Genomic DNA, 21,165 nt, shown 5'->3' with positions numbered 1-21,165 from the left:
GTAAACTACACAAATAATAATATAAGAAACGTAGTAATCAAAACGTAAATAGCAATTTATTTAATGCATGCAACTTTTTATCCAAATGCATACATATATATTTTATGGGGAGTGTTATATTGCTAACTCAATGCTTAATTGCTAACTACAACTCAATAATAGCCATTAGATATTCAAATTAAAGGCTTAGATTATTAACCACAAAATGTCAATACGATCAACAAAAAACGTCAATAAGGCTATAGAATTAATTCCAATAAAAATCAATAGGGGTATTAATGTCAAGTTAGTTATAATTAACTTTTAAAAGAAATTCCAAAACTTTAAATTCATATAACATGTATCAAATTAAAGATAATTTTATAAGGATTCCAACGATATACTACATGCATATGTTCCGACATCAAAATTTAAAAAAAAAATTTAGAATTTTCGTATTTTTCGAAAGCATTGTGTTGATATTTTCGAAACACTATATTAACATTTTCAAAGCATTGTGGTGATATTTTCGAAACACTATATTGACATTTTCATCCAAAACCCTAATTTGGCATTTTTTTTTATTTTTTTTTATTTAATTAATAAAAACGCAAATTACACGTGGCAAATTATAGACCACACGTTTTTTAAAATCATGTGGCCTTGAATTAGTTGTAGTTAGCAATTAAATGATGAGTTAGCAATTGATCACTCCCCTATATTTTATATTATAAGTACGTCTATAAGTACTTGTACTATATACTCACTAAATTTCCATGCACATTTTGACGTGTAATACTATATTTCCATACACAAATTCACATTATTACACATACACACACTTATACTTTTCAATAGTTATGTAATATACGTATATACCATATATATATATATATATATATATTTATTTAAGTATCAATATATATTTATTATTTATTAGACAACTAACAATATAAATTGCAAAGATAAATAAAAATATATCAATATGTAAAATGATGCAAGTTTTGGGTTAGGGATGTCACAAATCGAGAGATACCTGATTAGGATTGATAAAAGAATGAACAACACCTAGATAATTTGCATTCGAGAGAAGGAATTCTAGAGTGAGGGCTTGAGCCTTTTGTTTTAAGGAGTTAGTTGTGACGTATTAGAAGGAGACTTCAATATTAATGATTAATCAACTGGTTAAATGCACTCGAGAAAGGGCTTAGTCTAGACTGGCAGCTTTCCTAGTAATCCTAGAGACTTCAAATGGGTAATCAAAGTTTTTGAGTTGTTCACGTCGTGTTCGTTGTAGTTGGATCCAAGGCTCTACCTTGTTCTCTTATTTGAAACTCGTCTTTTGTTGCGTGTTTTTATCTTGTTTATGTTTAATTGTTTTTCAAAATCAAAACCAACCTTTCCGGATTCTCTAGATAGTAGTCAAAATCGGTTCGTGGTACTTGAGTTACACAATTTGTCTTCGTGGATACGATACTCATACTTGTTTATTGCTACACTAGCCTCGTACACTTGCGGGTAATTCTCGTGTTTAAAATAAATTGAGTCAAGTTTTTGGCGCCGTTGCCGGGGACTAATTAAGTTCTAAGCTTGATATCTTGAAGATTTTGAATTTGCTAGTTTAGACATTATTTGTTTTTATTTTATTTTAATTTTGTTTTCTAATCCGAGCTTAATTTGTGTTTGTGCTCTCACACACACATTGTTTTCGGAGGACCATTAGAGTCGATCGCTCCCGAGATCGAGTGGTTCTTGTAGACAAAGCTTGGAGACGTCGAGCTAACGACGTTAAACAAAAGCGCTTGTTGGGAGGCAACCCAACCAGGTTTTCTATCTATGTTTTTGTTTGTTAACCCCTCAAAATTCACAACTTTTCTCTGAACTTATTCTTCGCTTTGCTCGGAATAAGTTTGGGGGATTAGGTTGTTGTGGATTTTGCGTAGTTCGTTTTGCTTTTGGTTTTTAGTTTGATGTTTTAGTTGATTAGTTGTTTTGTGACTAAATGCTTTGAGTTGGAATTGAATTTGAACTTGTTTGAATTTTGTTTCTTGGGGTAATGACTAGTTGTTAATGATAAAAACATCATCCATCTTTTAAGCTATCATGTCTTTGACTAAGAGTTTGAGTAATATGTGCACAAGTAACGAATTGCTTGGTTTGCCTTGATTCATGCTATTACCCGAGTGAGATTTGAGCCAAACATTCATTTCAGTGTGATTTTATCATTTACTTCTTGTTGTTTCTAGAACTTGCTCCCGATCATATTAAGTCTACATACTGAATGTGAGTTTAGGAGATGACGTTAGGCTCTCTTTGTTCCTCCCTTCACAAGTGCTATATTTCTATCCCTAGTTAACCCTCTTAGCCTAAAAAGTTCTCCAATGTTATTGATTTGTTAAGTTCACTCTCAAAAGTGTCAATCAACAAATTAGGAAGCATATATAGGGGGTTGGCGTTGCTTAAAAAAAATTGGAGGTATAAGCTAGACGAAGTTTAGAGAATAAAAATACATATATTAAAAGAGAGAAAAAGAAAAAAAAAATTGGAGGCATAAGCTAGACGAAGTTTAGAGGAGTTTTTGCTTGAGAATTTCAATAAGTGAGGACCGGATGAGAGGAAGAAGTTCGACAAAGTCTTACTTTTCTGAGATTTGTTATGGGAAATGGTCTTTTGTTGGGATTTGTAATATATGAGTATTTGTGCTTCTCTTACTTTTCAACCACTTTAACCACTCTTATTCAATCTCAACTCAACCTCCTTATTCAATCGAAACCATACTTTTTCCTTTTCTTTCTTGCTTGCTTTCTTTCTTTCTTTTTTTTTCAAATTTTTACAAGCTTTGCATGTCTTTTATTTCAATTCATTTTTTTTTTTTTTTTTTTTTCCTACAACATTATCCTTTTCCCAAAAATTCCTTTTCCTATGACCCAACAAAGATTCAACCCATATTTTTGGCTATCAAAGAAAAAGGCTTAAGCTCAAAACAAGCTAGCAAAGGATTATGATTCGCAATTTGATTCAAGATTAAGATAAAGTTCCAAAGGATGACCTAACGTCCTCTCCTATCACTATAACCACTTTGCAGATTCAAACAGACCGCGAGCAAGTTCTAGAGACATATAACATAGTTGATGAAAAATCACACATATTTTTTTAGAAAAGGAGGTGGTCTCAATCCTCACAAGGTAATTTTTGGCAATAGACAAGACAACGAGCAATTCACTTTAGGCAAATCACAAATAGGAAACACAAGTCACTTAGCTAAATCAACAAGTTTTCGCAAACATTTTAACCATAATCATCAAAGGCAACTCATCCAACAAACATGCTTAGTTCATCTTGCCAACTCACCCATTTCTCATTTCAATTTCACCCAAGGAAAGACTGGACCACAAAAACACACAATATCACACAAAAGGTAGACACCAAAAAGATAAAAAAATCAAATAAAAGAAAAGAAATTGTTCTACCATCACCACATAAGCTGCCATCATATCAAATTAGGGTACATGCCAGAATCACTCAAATCACCACAAGTTACATCACAGGGAATCACAAAGTAGGGAGAGGGGAAAGGAGAAAAAGACCCAGTTCCACTAGACACCCACCAAACTTATTACAAGCCAAGGCAAGAACAAGTTTGAAAGAATGTGGAATTGGAGCGGACCTCTACTGATTCGGCGGGTGATGAGGTGGTCGCCAAGCGACGATGAAATCCTACTGCTGCTGCACAAAAGTGGCCCATCTTTCATCGTACTGGGCGTAGAAATTCTCAAACTGGGCATTGATGTTCGCCCGCTATTCATTGCTTTGTTGGTGCCACTGAGCCCATTGAGCGTCATTGTTCTGTTGCAGCTGCTGCATACTCAGCTCCACACTGTCCAGCCTGTTGTTGATGGCACAACATCCTCCTCAATCCTCACCCCACGGTTCCTCCATCGTGAGGTACTTGTCTCGGCCCCATCTCCTCCTCTTTGTTGGGTTCGGTGCTTCTTCATGCTCCTCGTCCTCTTCTTCCTCATCTCCATCTGCTCCTTCATCACCGCTTGGCCCCGGGCTCGCCACATATCCGGGTGGGTTCCCTTATGTGAATTGGTGGTGGGCTGGACTGTTCATCAACCAGTTATCCCTTTGCTCCGGCCCGTGGACATGAGTGGTGTCGGAGTTGGGGAGTGGGAAGTGATCGCCGGCCTTTTGCTTTAAGTAGATTTGGCCATGTTTGTCCGAGGCGATCACAACCGTTCTCTTTAAGAACGTGATGTCCAACAACGGGCTCGGCGTTTCACCAACGTCGGCTATCATGCCATTCAGTGGCACCTCCAAATGGAGGGCAATGGCGGCTACCACCGCACCAACACACAACGTCCCGTTCTTCTTCTTCGCGGCCCGTTCTAGATGTTTAATCATAAAGTAGCACAAGTTCAGAGCTGGTTGTCTATACAAAATCTGCCACAACAGAAACAACTCGTCTCTAGTGATGCTCCCATGCTCCACTCGGGCGAAGGGAAAGCAGACGCATGCCTTCTGAAGGAGGCGTAAGACAGGGTTCCGGATGGAAGAGCTCTTTGCTCTGTTGGCAGAAAACTTCCTTTCGCCCGTGATCTCCTGCCAGAACCTGTCTGTACTGTGGCTGAACTCATAGGGCATCTTGGACACTACCCCCGTGATTCCAAATATCTCATTAATTTGTGCTAACGGCATATTGTGTATGGTATTCCGCAGCTGAAAAGTGATGAACTCGATTGCGTGCCGAGTCTTGTTCACCGTTAGCGTCCAAGTATGTCAACTACACTAGCTCCGTACACTTGCGGGTATTTCTCGTGTTAAAAATAATTCGAGTCAAGTTTTTGGCGCCGTTGAAATGCCTGGTTTGCTGCAGCAAAACGCCCGGCCTGGTTCCTTGGTGTGATTTGGCGGTGGGCCGAACTGTTCATCAACCAATTCTCCCTCTGCTACGGCCCGTGGATATAAGTGGTGGTGGAGTTGGGGAGTGGAAAGTGATCTCCAGCCTTTTGTCTCAAGTTGCACCCCAGATGGAGGGCTATGGCAGCTACCACCGCACTAACACACAAGGTCCTCTTCTTCTTCGCAGCCCGCTCAAGATGCTTGATCATGAAGTGACCCAAGTTCAAAGTTGGTTGTCTGTACAAGATCTGCCACAACAGGAATAGCTCGTCTCTAATAACGCTACCATGCTCCACGCGGGCGAATGGGTAGCAAACGCATGCCTTCTGAAGGATGCGCAAGACAGGGTTCCTTATAGGAAAACTCTTTGCCCGGTTGGCAGAGAACTTCCTCTCGGCAGTCTCTTTGCCCGGTTGGCAGAGAACTTCCTCTCGGCAGTGATCTCTTTTGACGGCTCCGTGTTGCTCACGTTGTTACAGCAGTTATGTACGAAGATGAAATAGCTCATGGAAGGTCATATACCGTCGGATCGACCCAAGAATTTCTAGATTACATTCCGTCTTTCGGTTGCTCCATCATCAAGTGCTCGGGAAACTCCGCATGATCCAAAAGGCTTGCAATAGTCTCCTTTTGCCCGAGCTGAAACGGAATGCTTGTTGTAGTCATAGAATGCGGTCCAAAGCCCAATGCCTTTTCCAATACCTCCCATACCAAAAGAATAAATGATCATCCCACTTTTCCTCCATCCCAATCGAGCGAACCCAAAATCAAAGATGCTACCATTATCTCTGAAGTAACGAATTGAAGAAGACAGAGTATGAGTCGAAGCCGCTGTTTCACCTAATTTGTTGAAGCAAGTCAGTTGTTCTCGATTAGGAAGCCTTCAAATTTTACTAATACATGTTGCTTCACAAACAATTGATATGCAACAAGCCAGTAATATCTAAATTAAAAAGGTTTTAATAATTAGAACTTACCAATGAATTGATCGGAGGTGGTGGATCGAACACCGCTGCGGAGAGATGAGCGGCGCGTGGCAGGGGTGGCCGAGCGTGCAGCCACGTCCCTCCTACAGATGTGATAAATTAGGATTTAGCTGATCAACAATACATACTAGATAGTTGTTTATCTCTGGAGATAATCGATAATTATATTGTGGATTTTATGACTTAATATAAAATGTGGAGTACTTGGTGATTAAATCACCTAAAATATAAAACTTGATTTTCTATTAATAACTAAATAACATACTTAGAACTTAAAAAGTAAAGAGAATGGATAGAAATACCTATGAAGAAGTAGCAGCGCAGCTTTGTGGTGAAGGGAGGTAGAGATTCAGAAAATTGCTTGAAGAAGAAAGGGGGTGCAATTCTATATGAGTTATGGCCTCTAGGGTTTCTGTCTTTTTATATCTAACGTCATGATATAATTTTTATTTTATTTAATTTTATATTTCTTCAATCTCAACTGCCTCAACTACATTTTAGGATTTCAAATTAAGTTCCCACAGATTTTATGAATGTAAAAAGAAAGTTGATGAAAAAATTTATGAAATATGCATCATGTTTTTATATATTCTATCGTCTCATAATAAATACTCCTTCCGTCTCTAATTAAGATTCACACTTTGACCGGGCACGGATTTTAAGAAATATAAAGAAAAGTTAGTTGAAAAAGTTAGTGGAATGTGGAACCCACTTTTTTTATATTAGTTTTATAATAAAATGTGAGTGAAATGAGTTAGTGGAATGTGGGACCTACTTACCATTTATGATAAAAAAAAATGAAGTGTGACTCTTAATTGGGAACGGACTGAAATGAGAAAGTGTGACTCTTAATTGGGGACGAAGGGAGTATCTCACTGTAATGCATTTATTTTTTTAAAAAAAAGTTCTCTTATACTCAAATAAATATATTTTATATGTTCCATAGCAATTGAGTAATTTCCTTTTTATTACGAGTTAAAGTATTTTTTTCTCACTTACTTTAGTATCTTTTACTTTATTCTCTATTCATCTCTCTACATTTTTCATTTTCTGCATTATTCTTCAATTATTTAACTTACCAAAAATAATTTTTCTTAAATTGTGTGCTGAAAAGAAATGTTTTCACTAGTGTAGAATAGAGGAAGCATTATTTTTCTCTCCACTTAATACAAAAAATAATATTTTCTAAAATCTCATGTCGTTATCTAAATGTGTCATCTATTATGAGACGGGGGATGTTAGTTTTATAATAAAGGTGCCAAAAAATGAAAAAAAACCCTTAAAACATGCATAAAAAAAATTATACTTTTAAGTATATGGACCGCAAATATACGTCACTAAGTATAGGACCACAACTATACAAGTAGTAATGATCTTACTATAGATAACTCATTTTCATTTTTGCTTTTTCTCAAGTAAAATGACTTAGTTATTAAAAATGGAAATATTTTAATTTTAATTTTATTCTTTTAAAATAAAATTGCATTAAAATATTATGCAGAAGGGGGATATCAATTTTAGTTAGCTCGTACATAGTAAAAAAAAAAGTCAAAATGTTGAATTTTGGCAATTTGTCTTGTTGCTTATTTTTTCTCGACATCACGACGTTGATCACAATTATTCAATCATGAAATTTCCTCAAATCTTGTTTTGATGCAGAAACAAGCAAATTCTCCCGCCATTAACAAAGCTAAAACAAATAAAGACTTTGCCTTTCAATCTCCAATAAAGCTTTAGCCAAAACCCTTAAATCCTATGCACGTATAGCAAGTGATTGGAGGCCAATCTCCAATTCAACAATGAAATACAGAGGGAAAAGGGTTTTGGGGTTGGAGTCAAACCTAACATTGCCGATTGTTTTCCTTCTTTGCTTATGTTTCTTCCTTGCTGGTCTATTCGGATCGATCATCATATCTCAGGTAAAACCGCATTTCGCTGCGTAATTGTGTTTGTGGATGCTTGAATTGTTTGATTATTGTTTGCAGGATGTGAATAGGGGTGGATCCAGGCATAAATTGCTTGAAGAAATTGGACATGATGAAGGGGATTCCATGGTTCATGGTGAAAGTGGGGACTCTTCCATCAATTCTATCCCATTTCAGGTTCAATTCAAGTGTCAATTACTCAATTATTTGCATTCGAGAATGTTCAATTACGATTTACCTTGCTTGGGATCTTTGATCTATTCCTTTATGATAGGGAAAATTGCTCCCAAATGTTGATAAACTTCACTTCTAGTTAGAAAGTGTGTGAACTACGGCGGGAATAAAGTCAATTGCTTCTGTTTGTTTGTTTTTTTCTTCCAGCAATTAGTTTAATGGCTGTGGTTGTGGAAGAATGAGAAACGGAATTCTGGTAATTTGGTATTGAAGATGAGATTATAGGGATATTCTCCTAAATGAAGTTCCTATGCTAGTGCAGGTCCTGAGTTGGAGACCACGGGCTGTCTATTTTCCTAATTTTGCCTCGGATGAGCAGTGCCAAAATATAATTGAACGGGCTAAGAAAAAGCTCAGACCATCGTCTCTTGCCCTGCGTGAGGGAGAGACTGCCGAGAGCACAAAGGGTGTTCGGACAAGGTATCCGTCTTTAAACATTTTCGGGGTGTTTACTTTGTGAAATAGTAGTAGATTAGATTGAGAAAACATGTGATTGAGTATTTGAGGGATTCGATGATAAAACAAGTTCAAATTGAACCATTCCATCAATTAAATTGAAGATTAGTATAAGCGCACCCCCGTGCTGTATATTTTGGATAGTTTTTTTGGTCTCTATCATTATGCTCGAAAATAAACTGCATATTATGACCATTACCTCACAAATCTGCACAGTAGGAGAAACATGTTTCATGTGTGTTCTTACAAATCAGGTTTAGGAGCATCAACATGTCAGCTCTGCACTAATCACAAACAAGATTTACTTCACTTATGACTGTACCAGTGATCCACTTCATTTATAGCTGTATTGCATGTCCTATCTTAATAGCGGAATCTACTTATTCACGCAACTTACAGCTATTGGTACTTATATATGCTTGTCCTTTTTCACAGCTCCGGCGCATTCCTTAGTGCATCAGAAGACAGTACAGGAACTTTGGAGTTTGTTGAGGAGAAAATTGCTAGAGCAACTATGTTACCAAGGAATCACGGAGAGGCAGGTTACCTAGTTTTCATTATGCCAAGCACTTTCCTAATGCTCTTAATTTCAAAAGCATGAAAAGTCTATTGGTCTCTTACAAATCAGTAATCACTATAATCTCAATTCTTATCCATGAGAAAAGAGTAGAAGTAATACGACACTATTCCGTCGCATGACTTCTTAAAAAGATAATATACAATCATTAATTATGAAGTTTGGCTATGAAAGTGCAACATTATGTATGCCTAATTTCTTTGACTTTAAAGTTGAAAGGATAAGGTTTCTATTACAGGTCATATCTGAGATAGTCGCATATCTCCATATTGCAGGCTTTCAATGTTCTGCGGTATGAAGTGGACCAAAGATATGTATCTCACTATGACTCATTTAACCCAGCAGAGTATGGCCCACTGAAGAGCCAACGGGTACGTAGTGTCTAACCCGAGCTATCACTTTATGCTAATTAGTGTGTCTTGACTCAATAGGTGACTCTTGACATTCATATGGATCATCATACCTTTCGAGAATGAACTTTGTCACTTTTACTTCCGCGAAGATGTTTTGTCAAATATACAAGATTTGTTTTAGCATTCCATTTTCTTTCAATTGTCAGCTAAACTAACTCTTACTGGCATTTTGCAAAGAGATAGCTATTGATATTAAATCTTGAACATCAATATTGAATGGCTCATTTGTTGTAGCACCAAATTATAATAGATCTTAGGATTTAGTTGCTAAATGAATCACCACGGTTCACTTAATTTGCAATTTTGACACCACATTTAGATCGATAGAGAGAAAGAAATGCAGCGCAACAATTTTAATTTGTTGAATTCAGTATGTAAAAGGACAGAAGTTGCTGTGTGGTAAATAGGACATAAATACATTGTACCACTGCTTATGTTCACTTTGTCTTCAGGTTGCTTCCTTCCTATTATACTTGAGTGATGTAGAAGAAGGCGGAGAAACCATGTTCCCATTTGAGGTATAGCAACAATAGTCATTCTTCTCTCTCTCATTTTTTTAAAATTTTTTGTTAAATCTGAATTTCTGATATACCTGATGAGATGATTGCTGATAACAGAATGGGTCAAACATGAATCAAGGATATGATTACCAGGGTTGCATAGGTTTGAAGGTGAGGCCAAGACGAGGAGATGGCCTTCTGTTCTATTCCTTATACCCAAACGGAACAATAGATCCGGTAAGGCCATGCTTCCTCGTATCTATTCTTGGCTGGGGAACATAAGCTATCTCTGTGTTGATGTGATTGGAACTCGATGTTTACACACCGTATAAATCCGGTTTGATTGTATATATAGTTTTATCTCACTCGTAGTTTTCTGTGGCGACGTGCAGACCTCGCTTCACGGAAGCTGCCCTGTTGTGAAGGGGGAAAAGTGGGTGGCTACGAAATGGATTAGAGACAAAGCAAAAGGTTCATCTTAGTGATTTGCTGCATACCAAACAATTTCACTTTTCTTTGTAATTTTTATGCAAATGATATTTGGAATGGTTCCTTTCTCATTAGACGATGTTTTTAACCCAAGTGTTGCGCTAAATAAAAAGTCTAACTTTAACAATCTCCAATTCAAAGATGTTTCTTCAACAATTCAATTTTTTATTTGATCATAGATTCATTATTAACATCGTCTTATAAATAAAATTTTTAATCCACAGCAGTGAACTAGCAAATCTATATCTATACGTATATAAAAGGCGAGTTTGGCTTTAATTTTAAATATTTATAATTTATGGTTATGAATTCGAATAATTATAAATTTTCGGCAAAATTTTCAATAAATCTATGTGTTTGGTGATCAGGGGAGTGTTATATTGCTAACTCAATGCTTAATTGCTAACTACAACTCAATAATAGTCATTAGATATTCAAATTAAAGACCTAGATCATCAACCACAAAATGTCAATACGATCAACAAAAAACGTCAATAAGGCTATAGGATTAATTCCAATAAAAATCAATAGGGGTATTAATGTCAAGTTAGTTATAACTAACTTTTAAAATAAATCCCAAAACTTTAAATTCATATAACATATATCAAATTAAAGATAATTTTATAAGGATTCCAACGATATACTACATGTATATGTTCCGACGTCAAAATTTGAAAAAAAAAATCAAGAATTTTCGTATTTTTCGTACACAGGTTAATGTCAATGCAGCTAAGATAATATGTCAATATAATGCATATACAATGTCAATCCTAAATTTGTGTTGACATTCTCAAAGCATTGTGTTGATATTTCAAAACACTATATTGACATTTTCATCCAAAACTCTAATTTGGCGTTTTTTTTATCTTTTTCGATTTAATTAATAAAAACGAAAATTACACGTGGCAAATTGTAAACCACACGTTTTTTAAAATCATGTGACCATAAATTAGTTGTAGTTAGCAATTAAATGATGAGTTAACAATTGATCACTCCCCTTGGTGATCATGATTATCCTTGCACTTACATCTATGAAAATTAATATGGGGTAGACTCTATCATTAAAATACAAGGTTATAATTCATCCCATTAGTAGGAGTAACGTATAGGTTTGTTGGATGCGAAAGTTTTATTTTATAATATTTTATATATATATATAAAGGCTTATTGGAAGGTGTTTTCTGCGATTCCATCTTGATGATCTAACACTATCAATACCAAATCCGATATTAGAGTCCGGTGTGTGTGTATTTTTGAAATGACTAGATATGACGCCAAATCAAATGTCATTTTCTTAGAACGTATTCTCCATATCCTATAGTATGATGTTGTTTCTTATCTTACTATGTTTTTTTAGTTAATTTGTCTAATACCATTACCATTTGTTATCAAATGCGGATTGAAAATGTTGATGGAAATGAACTTTTTAGTATATTATTATTATTATTATTATTATTATTTTTGTTGTGGTTGTTGTTTGTTTGTTTATTATTAACATTGTCTTAGTGTTTATTTTTTAGATATAATTGTTGTTGTCGTCGACTCCGATAAGATTATCACACAATCTAATTCTCGATTAATCGAGATTAAGATTGTTAATTCGCAATGAGTATTAAATCATCATTTTGTTTTTATTTCTCTATTTAAATATATTTATTAAACTATTTAGCTTGCATACATAACATAATTTTATTTTTATTTTAATATATCTTTTAAACTATATAGTAGTATGCATGCATCACATAATCTGATATAGTACTCAAAGGGAAAATGTTAATGTGTAAATATATCTATAGAGAAAATATTTAATGTGTTAATATATTAATAAATAAAGTTATAATACAAATTAATCTTTAATTTATATAAATTATTGATAATTGTTGGGTTAATGTATGAAAAAATAATTATTCTTTTGACTTTGATTATAAGTTAGAATTAGAGTTTGAGTTCGGGGTTGGTTGGTTGAAATAAAATTACTATTTAATATGATATCTTACTAATCTAAAGTGACAGTTTGGTGAAAAGACAATTTTATCCTTTTTGGAGGGAAAATGTGAAGCTATTTTGTTTAGCCTTTTGATCATTTTGAGAAATGACAACTATTGGATGGAAAAAAGGCAGCTTTTATTGAACAATAATGGCTTCTCAAATAAGAATAAACAGTTATATATATTCATATCATTAATTGAATCTCCATGTTAGTGGACTAATTATCTGATTTTTTTATTGCAGTCGGGACAGCTCCAAGTCCCAACTGTCATCCCCGGCGTGGAAGCAGGCGGCAGCAGTGGCTGTAGTGTTAAAAAGAGTGAGAGATGAGAGAGAAAGGTGAGAAGAGAGGAAAGAGATAGAGGAAGCGCCGGCGACGCGACTGTGCAGGCTAGGGAGGAAGGCAGCGAGGCGGCTAGGGAGAGAGGTAGCGAGCGGGAGACTGGTGTTTAGTGGGTAGGCGGAACTGAGATGGTGTCCGGCGGCGGCGTTCAGCTGTTCCACCGATTAGAGGGAAGAGAAAAGGAAATGAGGGAAGGTAGGGAAGCGCCGATGTCGCTCGCTGGCGACGCGGCTGTGCAGGCGGATGAGGGAAGGCGGCGAGAGAGAAGGAAATGAAATAAGGAATCCGCTTAAAACCATAGTGATTTATTAGGGTTTGATGAATATTGATTTTTGTTGCTATTTGGGCTATTTTGTTTGGGCTTATATTGGATTCTATGATTTAGATTTTGACAGTATATAATTTTGTAAATTTGATAATCATTTTAATCGAATAGAGTTTAATTTCAGTGCTATATTTTATATATCATAAAATTATAATTTAGTAGAGTAATAATTTATTGGTTTATGATATTATCTTTCTATTTTGATGAATGAATGTTTTGAGCATTATTTATTAATTGTCATTATTTATTATAAATATTTGTTTTTCAATAGTTATGTGATTTTTTAATAATTATATATATGAAGTGTGGGTACTTTAATCTATTTGAATACTAGAAGTACACATAGTTATAGTTGAGTTGATTTTGTTAATCGAAACTGGTGAACTATTTATTCGTTCAAATAGTTTGCTTTTCTTTATTCTTTTATTTGTATGACTTATTTTATTTCATCTACACATCTCCTCTTTTGTTATTTCTTTTATTTTATACTACACTCATATCAAATATTAAAATAAAATACTATCATTTGCAAAAATATGAAATGTTTCATTCAGAGTGACTTGAGAGAAGTACAATTTTACAAATATTTTTTTGTTTTTTATAATATTTCAAATACTTATTTTGTTTAGTTCTTATCTGTAAATATATTTTTATACTTATTTACTGCATATTCTTTATTTTAAGTTAATATATCTTCATTATTTAAAAAAAAATTGTCCTATATTTTGTCCTGTGCATAGCACAGGTGTTAACACTAGTTTATTATAAACTTGAGTTTAGATTTGGTGTAAATGGTGAATTAACGTAACTATATGAAAATAAAATAAGTCGTGCATCGCACGGGCGTTATACTAGTTTGAAAATACACTACAAGTATATTTAAACCTCTCGTGATAAAGCAAACATGCATAAATATTTACATATTAAATAACTAACGTGATCATACAAAATTAAAATTTTACCTTGAAATTATTTGATTGTGAAAAATAATTTGAATCAAGAAAGATAAACAGTAGAGTACAATTTTAAGTTTTGAGATATTAAAAAAAAAGAAAGAAAGTGGATCGCAACTGAGTGAAATGATACAGATTTGAAAATATATTTTATGATAATAGTATTAATCGCAGTTTACAAATCCTAATACGTATTTTACTTATTTTTGGCTTAGTTCTCTATATTAAAATGTTGGTTAAACATTTTTAAAATTTTATTTTCTGCGGATTCCGTATAATAATAATATCCTCTCGACCGTTGCAAAAATTATTCAAACGGCTACTTTCTTCTTCACAGATCATAACCACACAGCAAAAAAATTAGGAAAGAGAAAAAAAACCCCCTTTTGGTTCTTCAAATTCTTCACTCCAAAACCCAAGCAACTGTCATCGTTTCTGCCTTTTCCAACATCTCTGCAATTACGTTTCTTTCCGCCGCCAATTTTTAATTTGATACTGAATAGCGCCGATCGCTGAGAAAATTATTTCGGTTTATCACTGAATTGGCGATTTGGGGGAAAAAGAAATGGATCTTGGATGCATTGACATGGGTTGTGTTGAGAAAGATAGCAGTCCGAAGGAGTCGACCACGTCTGCTTCTAAGCTTGGAAAGGTTTTATTTCCCCAATTCTATTGATAATTTGTTAATTCATTTCTCTTGTTTTGGCATGCTTGATTTAAATTGTACTGTATTGAATGTGGGGATTTATGTAATGCAATATCTTTGTATAATTGTGTTTGATTAGCTTCACAGTTCACACATTAATTTCAGTCAAAGGGTTACACTGTGTGGAAAATCCTCTGTTTAACATATGAGTATCTTTATTTGGTAGCATTCATACTCCATGAACTAGAATTGGCAGAAGTAATGTTAACATATGCATTTGTATGTTCTTGTTTGAAATTTAACAAGTTTAGCTAGTTAGTTCCCCTAATTTGCAAACTATGAACAAATGGAATGCTAATTCGATTAGTTTTTGCCCGTAAAGACTAGAACATATGCATCTCTCTAACTGTGTCCCGGTGTGTTTCAGAATAAAGTAAAGGATGCGATGAGGTCTAGCTCAAATGCACTGAACAAACTCACATCTCAAATATCTAAGCCTCCTCGTCGTAAAACTTCTCCCCTTAATTGGTTCCCACGGAAGAAGATGGAGCCTTACCTGAAGAGGAAACTGAAAATGCTTCAGGTATGCTGCATTGACTTATCTATTTTCCACCAAGGTTTTTTTCACAGATAAAGATGATTTAATTTGAGGCTAATCCTTATCACAGGAAGTAGATGGTATGCATCTGACTCTCGTTGAAACTCTAGGGGATTCAAATCCCCATTACTCGAGGGTGTTGAGGGAAAAGATTGCAATAAGAGAAGCTGCACAGAAAGCAATGGAGGCAAGAAAGGCAGCAATGGTGGAAGCATCATGGTGTCGTATACTTAAGGCAGCCAGGTATGGTGTATATCCCTTTTGCGATGGATTTGTATTAGGTATGTATTGTACGTAACTTTGGTTCTAATTATATCATTTTATTCAAAAAAGGATTGAAAGTAAAGAAGCAGAAGAGCAGCTATCAAAAGCAGAACTCTCTGCTGCCGAAGCTTTGGAAGCTGCACGGGTAGCTGGTGTGATCATGAATGGTACACCGGATTCTGGTACAGGTGGATCAACCACCCATAAGGTCTCAGCAACTTTTGAAACTGCATTTTCTGTTGATAATCAAGTAGCTGCTGCAGTTAAAGCTGCTTTCGTTAAGCTTGCAAATTGCCACTCTATCAACAAAGATGAGTTTAAGGAATTGTTGCACAAAATCAGCGAGAACCCTGACTTGGATGACTTGTCAGCAATCACTTCAGAATGTGATTCTGATGATGCCGGTTCAGATGCGGAAGCAGGATCCTGTAAGGATAGTTCAAAGCTGAGAAAAAGGCCAGAGTCGGATAAGTTTAATATGACTAATATTGTCGAAATGATGCTTGGTCGACTTCAATGCTTAAAAGAAGAGGAGCTGGCTTCTCTTGCAACCATAGTTGCAACTAGTGGCCTAAATGCTGCACTGGCTGAAACAGAAATCAGCTCGGCCGTTCAAAACACTGAGAATCCTTGTCCCAAAGTCTCAAGGAGGTCGTCTGTATGTGGAAGAGCAACGAAGAGTTCTAGGGGCGCTGTCGAGGAAGAAATTCCTGGCCTGGGCCAGTTTCTAGTTAAACGCTTGACAAGGCTTGAAAGAGAGATATTAGAAGCCAAAAATGCCAGAAAAAACGAAGCTAGTGATGGAAGTCAAGGGACTGATGATGAGAAGCTTCTTTCTGCCAATGATTCAAGTTCGAGATCTAAAGTGAAGAACATCAAGGATGATGGCACAGCGGTTCCAGACTTGGGAAGTGTACTGACGAAGCATAAATCAAAACTCGAGAAAGAGATCGAAGAAGCCAAAAATGCCAGAAAAACCGAAGCTAGTGATGGAAGCAAAGGGGCTGATGATGAGAAGCTTCTTTCTACCAATGATTCAAGTTTGAGGTCTAAAGCGAATATCAAGGATGATGGCGCAGCGGTTCCAGACTTGGGAAGTGTGCTGACGAAGCATAAATCAAAACTTGAGAAGGAGATCGAAGAAGCAAGGAGGAATGGTAGATCATCAAGAGGAGCACCCCGTGCAAAACAAGATGCCTCAGATATTCCTAGCCTGGATAAATATTTGGTGAAGCGTTTGACAAGGCTTGAAATGGAGGTTCAAGAAGCTCGGAACAGAAACAGATTGCAGCCAATGGAAAAGACAAGCAGTCATCCATCAGATGCTAAAAGTTCAGAAGATATCCCTATTGGTACCAATGAGGATTCCCAAGGCAAAGAGAATGTAGACCTTAACATGATTGAGAACCGAAATACTGTTAAGAGGAAAGAAGCACAAACTGGTTCAGAATCAGATCACTTGGTGCAGAAAGAGGAACGAAACACAGTTAGAGTTCAAAAGCTCCAAAGAAAAAGCCAAGAAAACGGCTCAAATTATGAGAGCCTAGACAAAGTTCTAGTAAAGCATGTGTCAAGACTGGAAAAGGAGAAACTAGAATTTTGTGCAGATGAAAGCATGCAAATGAAACCGAAGCGCAAGGACGCTGGTAGAGAAATGGAAAGCAGTTTGGACCAAGTTCTAGTGAAGCACAAGTCAAAGCTGGAAATGGCAAAAATGGCTGCTGAGCAGCAGCAACAAGGGGATAGCAGCATCAGACATTCAGTGACTCGTCGCGAAGCTAGGGAGCGAGAGCTGCAAGCAGCATGGGGAGGCATGAGCCTAGGAAACTCTATGCGCCCTCATGTCTCGAGGCTTCAAAGAGACAAGGTAGTTAAATCTCCATTTATCATTGGTTTGTAGTTTTCTCTTACTGATTTACTAATTTGGCTCTTTTATCCACATGTTAAGGCTGCTTGGCTTGAAGCTGAAGAAGAGGAGAAGAATATTGAGGTGCAGTCTTCCTCAACTTTGTGCTAGACTCATTGGTTGCTAATTCTCATAGGCAAGCATCAAGTTATTATGTACTCCAAATTCTTTATATGGGTGTCAATATTGAAATTCTTTTCTACCCTCTCTTTGGAGGTGAGAGGCTTAAGACCATCCCCATTGTGTTTTCTGTGCAATGTAATTGATCATTTGTGAAGGGGGCTAATTACTTGAATCTTGTGGCAATACTATTGTTTAATTTCACCGTAGTGGTTTGCATTTCATACATCACAAAAAAGGTCGAATATGTCGTCAGAATAATGGTACAATAATAGGGTTGAACATACAGTACTCAAAGGAACTACACAAGTATATTCCAAGTTCCAAACATCAAGTACTCTGTCTTTCAACAAATATGATCATTTTTAAAATTTATCTCATTCTAGCATTATTTTAATTTTATTAGTATCTTTTATACATTATTTTATATTCAGCGTATATATATAACAACATTTCATAGAATCAATTATGGTCTAAGAAAGAGATCACCTCCGGAAAGACTTTGTTATTTGAAGTAGACAAAATAGACAATGAAACGCACATTTAGTAAGACGCCTCTTCTTTGTCCAAAATATCACGTGTTCGAGTCATCAAGTTCGAATCAATTCACAAGATAAAAGTGAACCATTATTATTGAACTCATTTAATTAATGATATACATGAATGAGAGTAGTTAACTTTATAATCTAATCTGGATGAGAAGGGGGGCCCACCATGAGTGACTTGCTGTAGAGGTGAGACCAATGACGAAAGTGGAATCGGCGTCAGTATCCAACTTCAATGTGGGACCCCACTCCACTCCACTCCTTCCTCGTCCTCGCCTCCCATCCAACCCAATCGTCTCATAGAAATGGAAATTCCCAATATCTCAAATTTTGAACCTTTCAACCAACCGACATTGGCTCCCTTGCCCCTGCAACTCCACTCTTCCTCTCCTTTTTCCATTCCCACCTTCTGATCTCTCTCTCTCTCATGGCTGCTTTTCACTGTTTCCTCTCTCTCATCCTCCTCTCCCTCTCTCCCGCGCTCTCCACCAACTCTGAAGGTAATCCAACTCCCTCCCCAATTCCAATTCTTTCGATTGAATTCATCAACAAAAGTCGTTGCTTTTCTTGATGGGCTTTCCTAATTCAGTTAAATTTCCCAGGAAACGCGCTTTATGCTTTGAGAAGCAGGCTTTCTGACCCCACAAACGTTCTTCAAAGCTGGGATCCAACTCTTGTCAATCCTTGCACCTGGTTTCATGTCACCTGCGATTCCGACAACCACGTTGTCCGCTTGTAAGATCTTCTGTTTTCAAGCTCCATTCTTATCCTATGATTAACGGTTTGTGATGAATCTAGTTTCTTGATTGTAGGGACTTGGGAAATTCCAAGATTTCTGGGAGTTTGGGACCTGAGCTAGGTCAACTCAAGCACCTGAAATATCTGTAATAATCTCAACCCTTTTAATTACTCTGTTCAATTATACTTTCATTCATCAAATAGTTAAGGCCAAAATTGGACCTGAACATATGTCCATTTTATGATTTTGGTCCTGAACTTTATCTTTTGAATTTTTTTGTCCTGTACATTTCAAATCGGATCACAATTAGTCCTACACTAACAATTTCGTCAATTTTTAAACGGTTTTAACCCGATTTTTAAACGGTTTTAACCCGCATGGGACTGTTAAAACCATCAAAATCGGGTTAAAACCGTTTAAAAATTGACGAAATTGATAGTGTAGGACCAATTGTGATCCGATTTGAAATGTACAGGACCAAAAAATTCAAAAGATAAAGTTTAAGACCAAAATCATAAAATGGGCATATGTTCAGGACCAGTTTTGGCCTTTACTCTTCATCAAATTATAATGATATTCTTGTTTGTACTCAAGATCCTACTTTTAATGATTTTCTTGAAAACATCGAAGATTGTTTAGTTGTTATTGATTGTGTGTTGATACCATGATAAAGGGAGAAATTTTGACACTAATTGCAGTGAACTGTACAAAAACAACATAGTAGGGGAAATCCCCAAGGAGTTGGGAAATTTGGGAAATCTCATAAGCATGGACCTCTATGGGAATAAATTTGAAGGGGAGATACCAAAGTCCTTTGCTGACTTGAAGTCTCTCCGATTCTTGTGAGTATACCTTAAGTGTAGATTGTAGTGTAGATTAAAGAGTGTAGTTGTTTGATTTTCTTGTGAATTCGCAGACGGCTGAATGATAACAAGCTTACAGGATCAATACCGCGGGAACTCACCACTCTGTCTGACCTTAAAGTTTTGTGAGTACACCTTCTCGTGCCCTTTGATGATGAGAAATGACTTGGGTATTTGCCTTATGTTTGCTTCTTGACTGTTTGCAGTGATATCTCGAATAATGATATTTGCGGAACAATCCCGGTTGATGGCCCTTTTGGAAGTTTTCCAATGGAAAGGTACTAGATTCACCATTTCTTTTTTGTTGATAACTAGTAGGATTCTTGTTGATCCCTTCCGTATGAAGGGTAGTGCTCATGATTTGATACGCATACTTCCTTGTCGTATGATTAATTTAGAACGAACATTTAATGAATCCAATTCTTGCCATTGATAATACTAAAAAACAGGCTAATCAAACTGATTTTGAATCATAATCTACCATTTGGATCCTGTTGATGCAATCATATAGTAGGAACGAAAATAATTGTTGTTGTTGATACCATTTTCTCGATTGTCCTAACATGAATTGTAATATGTCATGATCCGGTTCTTGTTGCACATCTCGTTACATGTGTTCATCTAATAGAAGGTGCAATGAACTCTGCTTTCTAGAACACATGATTAATCCAATGCGTCTAATTGATAGAAATGGATTGAATTGATTCTGTTACATCTGCATTCGAAGTTATTTCTAAGTGAAATTTATGAAATTTGCAGCTTTGCTAACAACAGACTCAACGGCCCCGAGTTGAAAGGATTGGCGCCTTATGACTTCGGATGCTAAAGGTAGAGGCTCAAACATAAGTTTGTCTAAACCAAGGATGATTATAGGAGGAAAAAAAGTGGATGTTTTTTTAAGATAATGTTGCTGCTACACATGTATTGCCTATTGTAACATTTCTATAAGTTATGATTTATTCATCATGAAATAGATTAACAGAGTGCTGGTTGTAAATTTGCAAAATGCAATCAACATAAAAACCTCAGACAAATTATCGGTTTTTTGTGTGAATTTTGTTCAAAGGTCATATTCATCAAATTTTGATCATAAGAAAATTGTATTCCCAAAAAAATCAAACATGAAATTTAAAAAACACCCTAATAAAAAAAATTTCTCTCGATTTACATAAAAAATATTTTGAGTGTTCAGTCGCACATTGTTATACAAACTTTAATAAATTTGGCTATACACAGAGAGTATCAAATTTGTAACCAAAGAGAATACATTCATAATAAATTAGTAGTAAACCCAAAACCTGCAATTATTCAAGGAGCCGGTTCAAGAACCGGTGATTACAATTCTACAAAAATGGAATCGTAGGTGGCCCTATAGTTTTAGTTATTTTAATATAAGTAAATATGCGCAGT

General features: G+C 35.9%; 3 protein-coding genes and 1 long non-coding RNA gene across 4 annotated transcripts; 3 read left to right on the top strand and 1 right to left on the bottom strand.

Annotated features, from left to right (window-relative positions):
• Positions 1-3,398: 3,398 nt before the first annotated feature.
• Positions 3,399-6,290, bottom strand: LOC125219255 (uncharacterized). Its single transcript, XR_007176098.2, has 3 exons — positions 6,173-6,290; positions 5,862-5,953; positions 3,399-5,724 (listed from the first exon to the last, which is right to left on the bottom strand). It is a non-coding gene; the product is annotated as an uncharacterized LOC125219255 (long non-coding RNA).
• A 1,189-nt stretch (positions 6,291-7,479) lies between these two features.
• LOC125223213 (putative prolyl 4-hydroxylase 9) lies at positions 7,480-10,598 on the top strand. The gene is made up of 8 exons (XM_048126245.2): positions 7,480-7,789; positions 7,856-7,972; positions 8,292-8,449; positions 8,921-9,023; positions 9,338-9,433; positions 9,928-9,993; positions 10,093-10,212; positions 10,368-10,598. Exons 1-8 carry the CDS (start codon positions 7,670-7,672, stop codon positions 10,455-10,457), a joined length of 870 nt encoding a protein of 289 aa, XP_047982202.1. The 5' UTR covers positions 7,480-7,669; the 3' UTR covers positions 10,458-10,598.
• Positions 10,599-14,423: 3,825 nt separating this feature from the next.
• On the top strand, positions 14,424-17,765 carry LOC125219139 (myosin-2 heavy chain-like protein). The gene is made up of 5 exons (XM_048121021.2): positions 14,424-14,726; positions 15,148-15,303; positions 15,389-15,561; positions 15,652-17,449; positions 17,531-17,765. The coding sequence occupies exons 1-5, from the start codon at positions 14,640-14,642 to the stop codon at positions 17,597-17,599; spliced, it is 2,283 nt and encodes a 760-aa protein (XP_047976978.2). The 5' UTR covers positions 14,424-14,639; the 3' UTR covers positions 17,600-17,765.
• A 665-nt stretch (positions 17,766-18,430) lies between these two features.
• LOC125192606 (leucine-rich repeat protein 1-like) lies at positions 18,431-20,752 on the top strand. The gene is made up of 7 exons (XM_048090234.2): positions 18,431-18,653; positions 18,756-18,888; positions 18,966-19,037; positions 19,591-19,734; positions 19,809-19,880; positions 19,962-20,033; positions 20,515-20,752. Exons 1-7 carry the CDS (start codon positions 18,581-18,583, stop codon positions 20,579-20,581), a joined length of 633 nt encoding a protein of 210 aa, XP_047946191.1. The 5' UTR covers positions 18,431-18,580; the 3' UTR covers positions 20,582-20,752.
• Positions 20,753-21,165: the final 413 nt, after the last annotated feature.

Source organism: Salvia hispanica, chromosome 1 (genome assembly GCF_029641045.1).
Source record: "Salvia hispanica isolate PSC_SH4W2 chromosome 1, Shi_PSC_v1, whole genome shotgun sequence".
NCBI classification, from domain to species: Eukaryota; Viridiplantae; Streptophyta; class Magnoliopsida; order Lamiales; family Lamiaceae; genus Salvia; species Salvia hispanica.
This window is presented reverse-complemented; position numbering and strand designations above follow the sequence as displayed.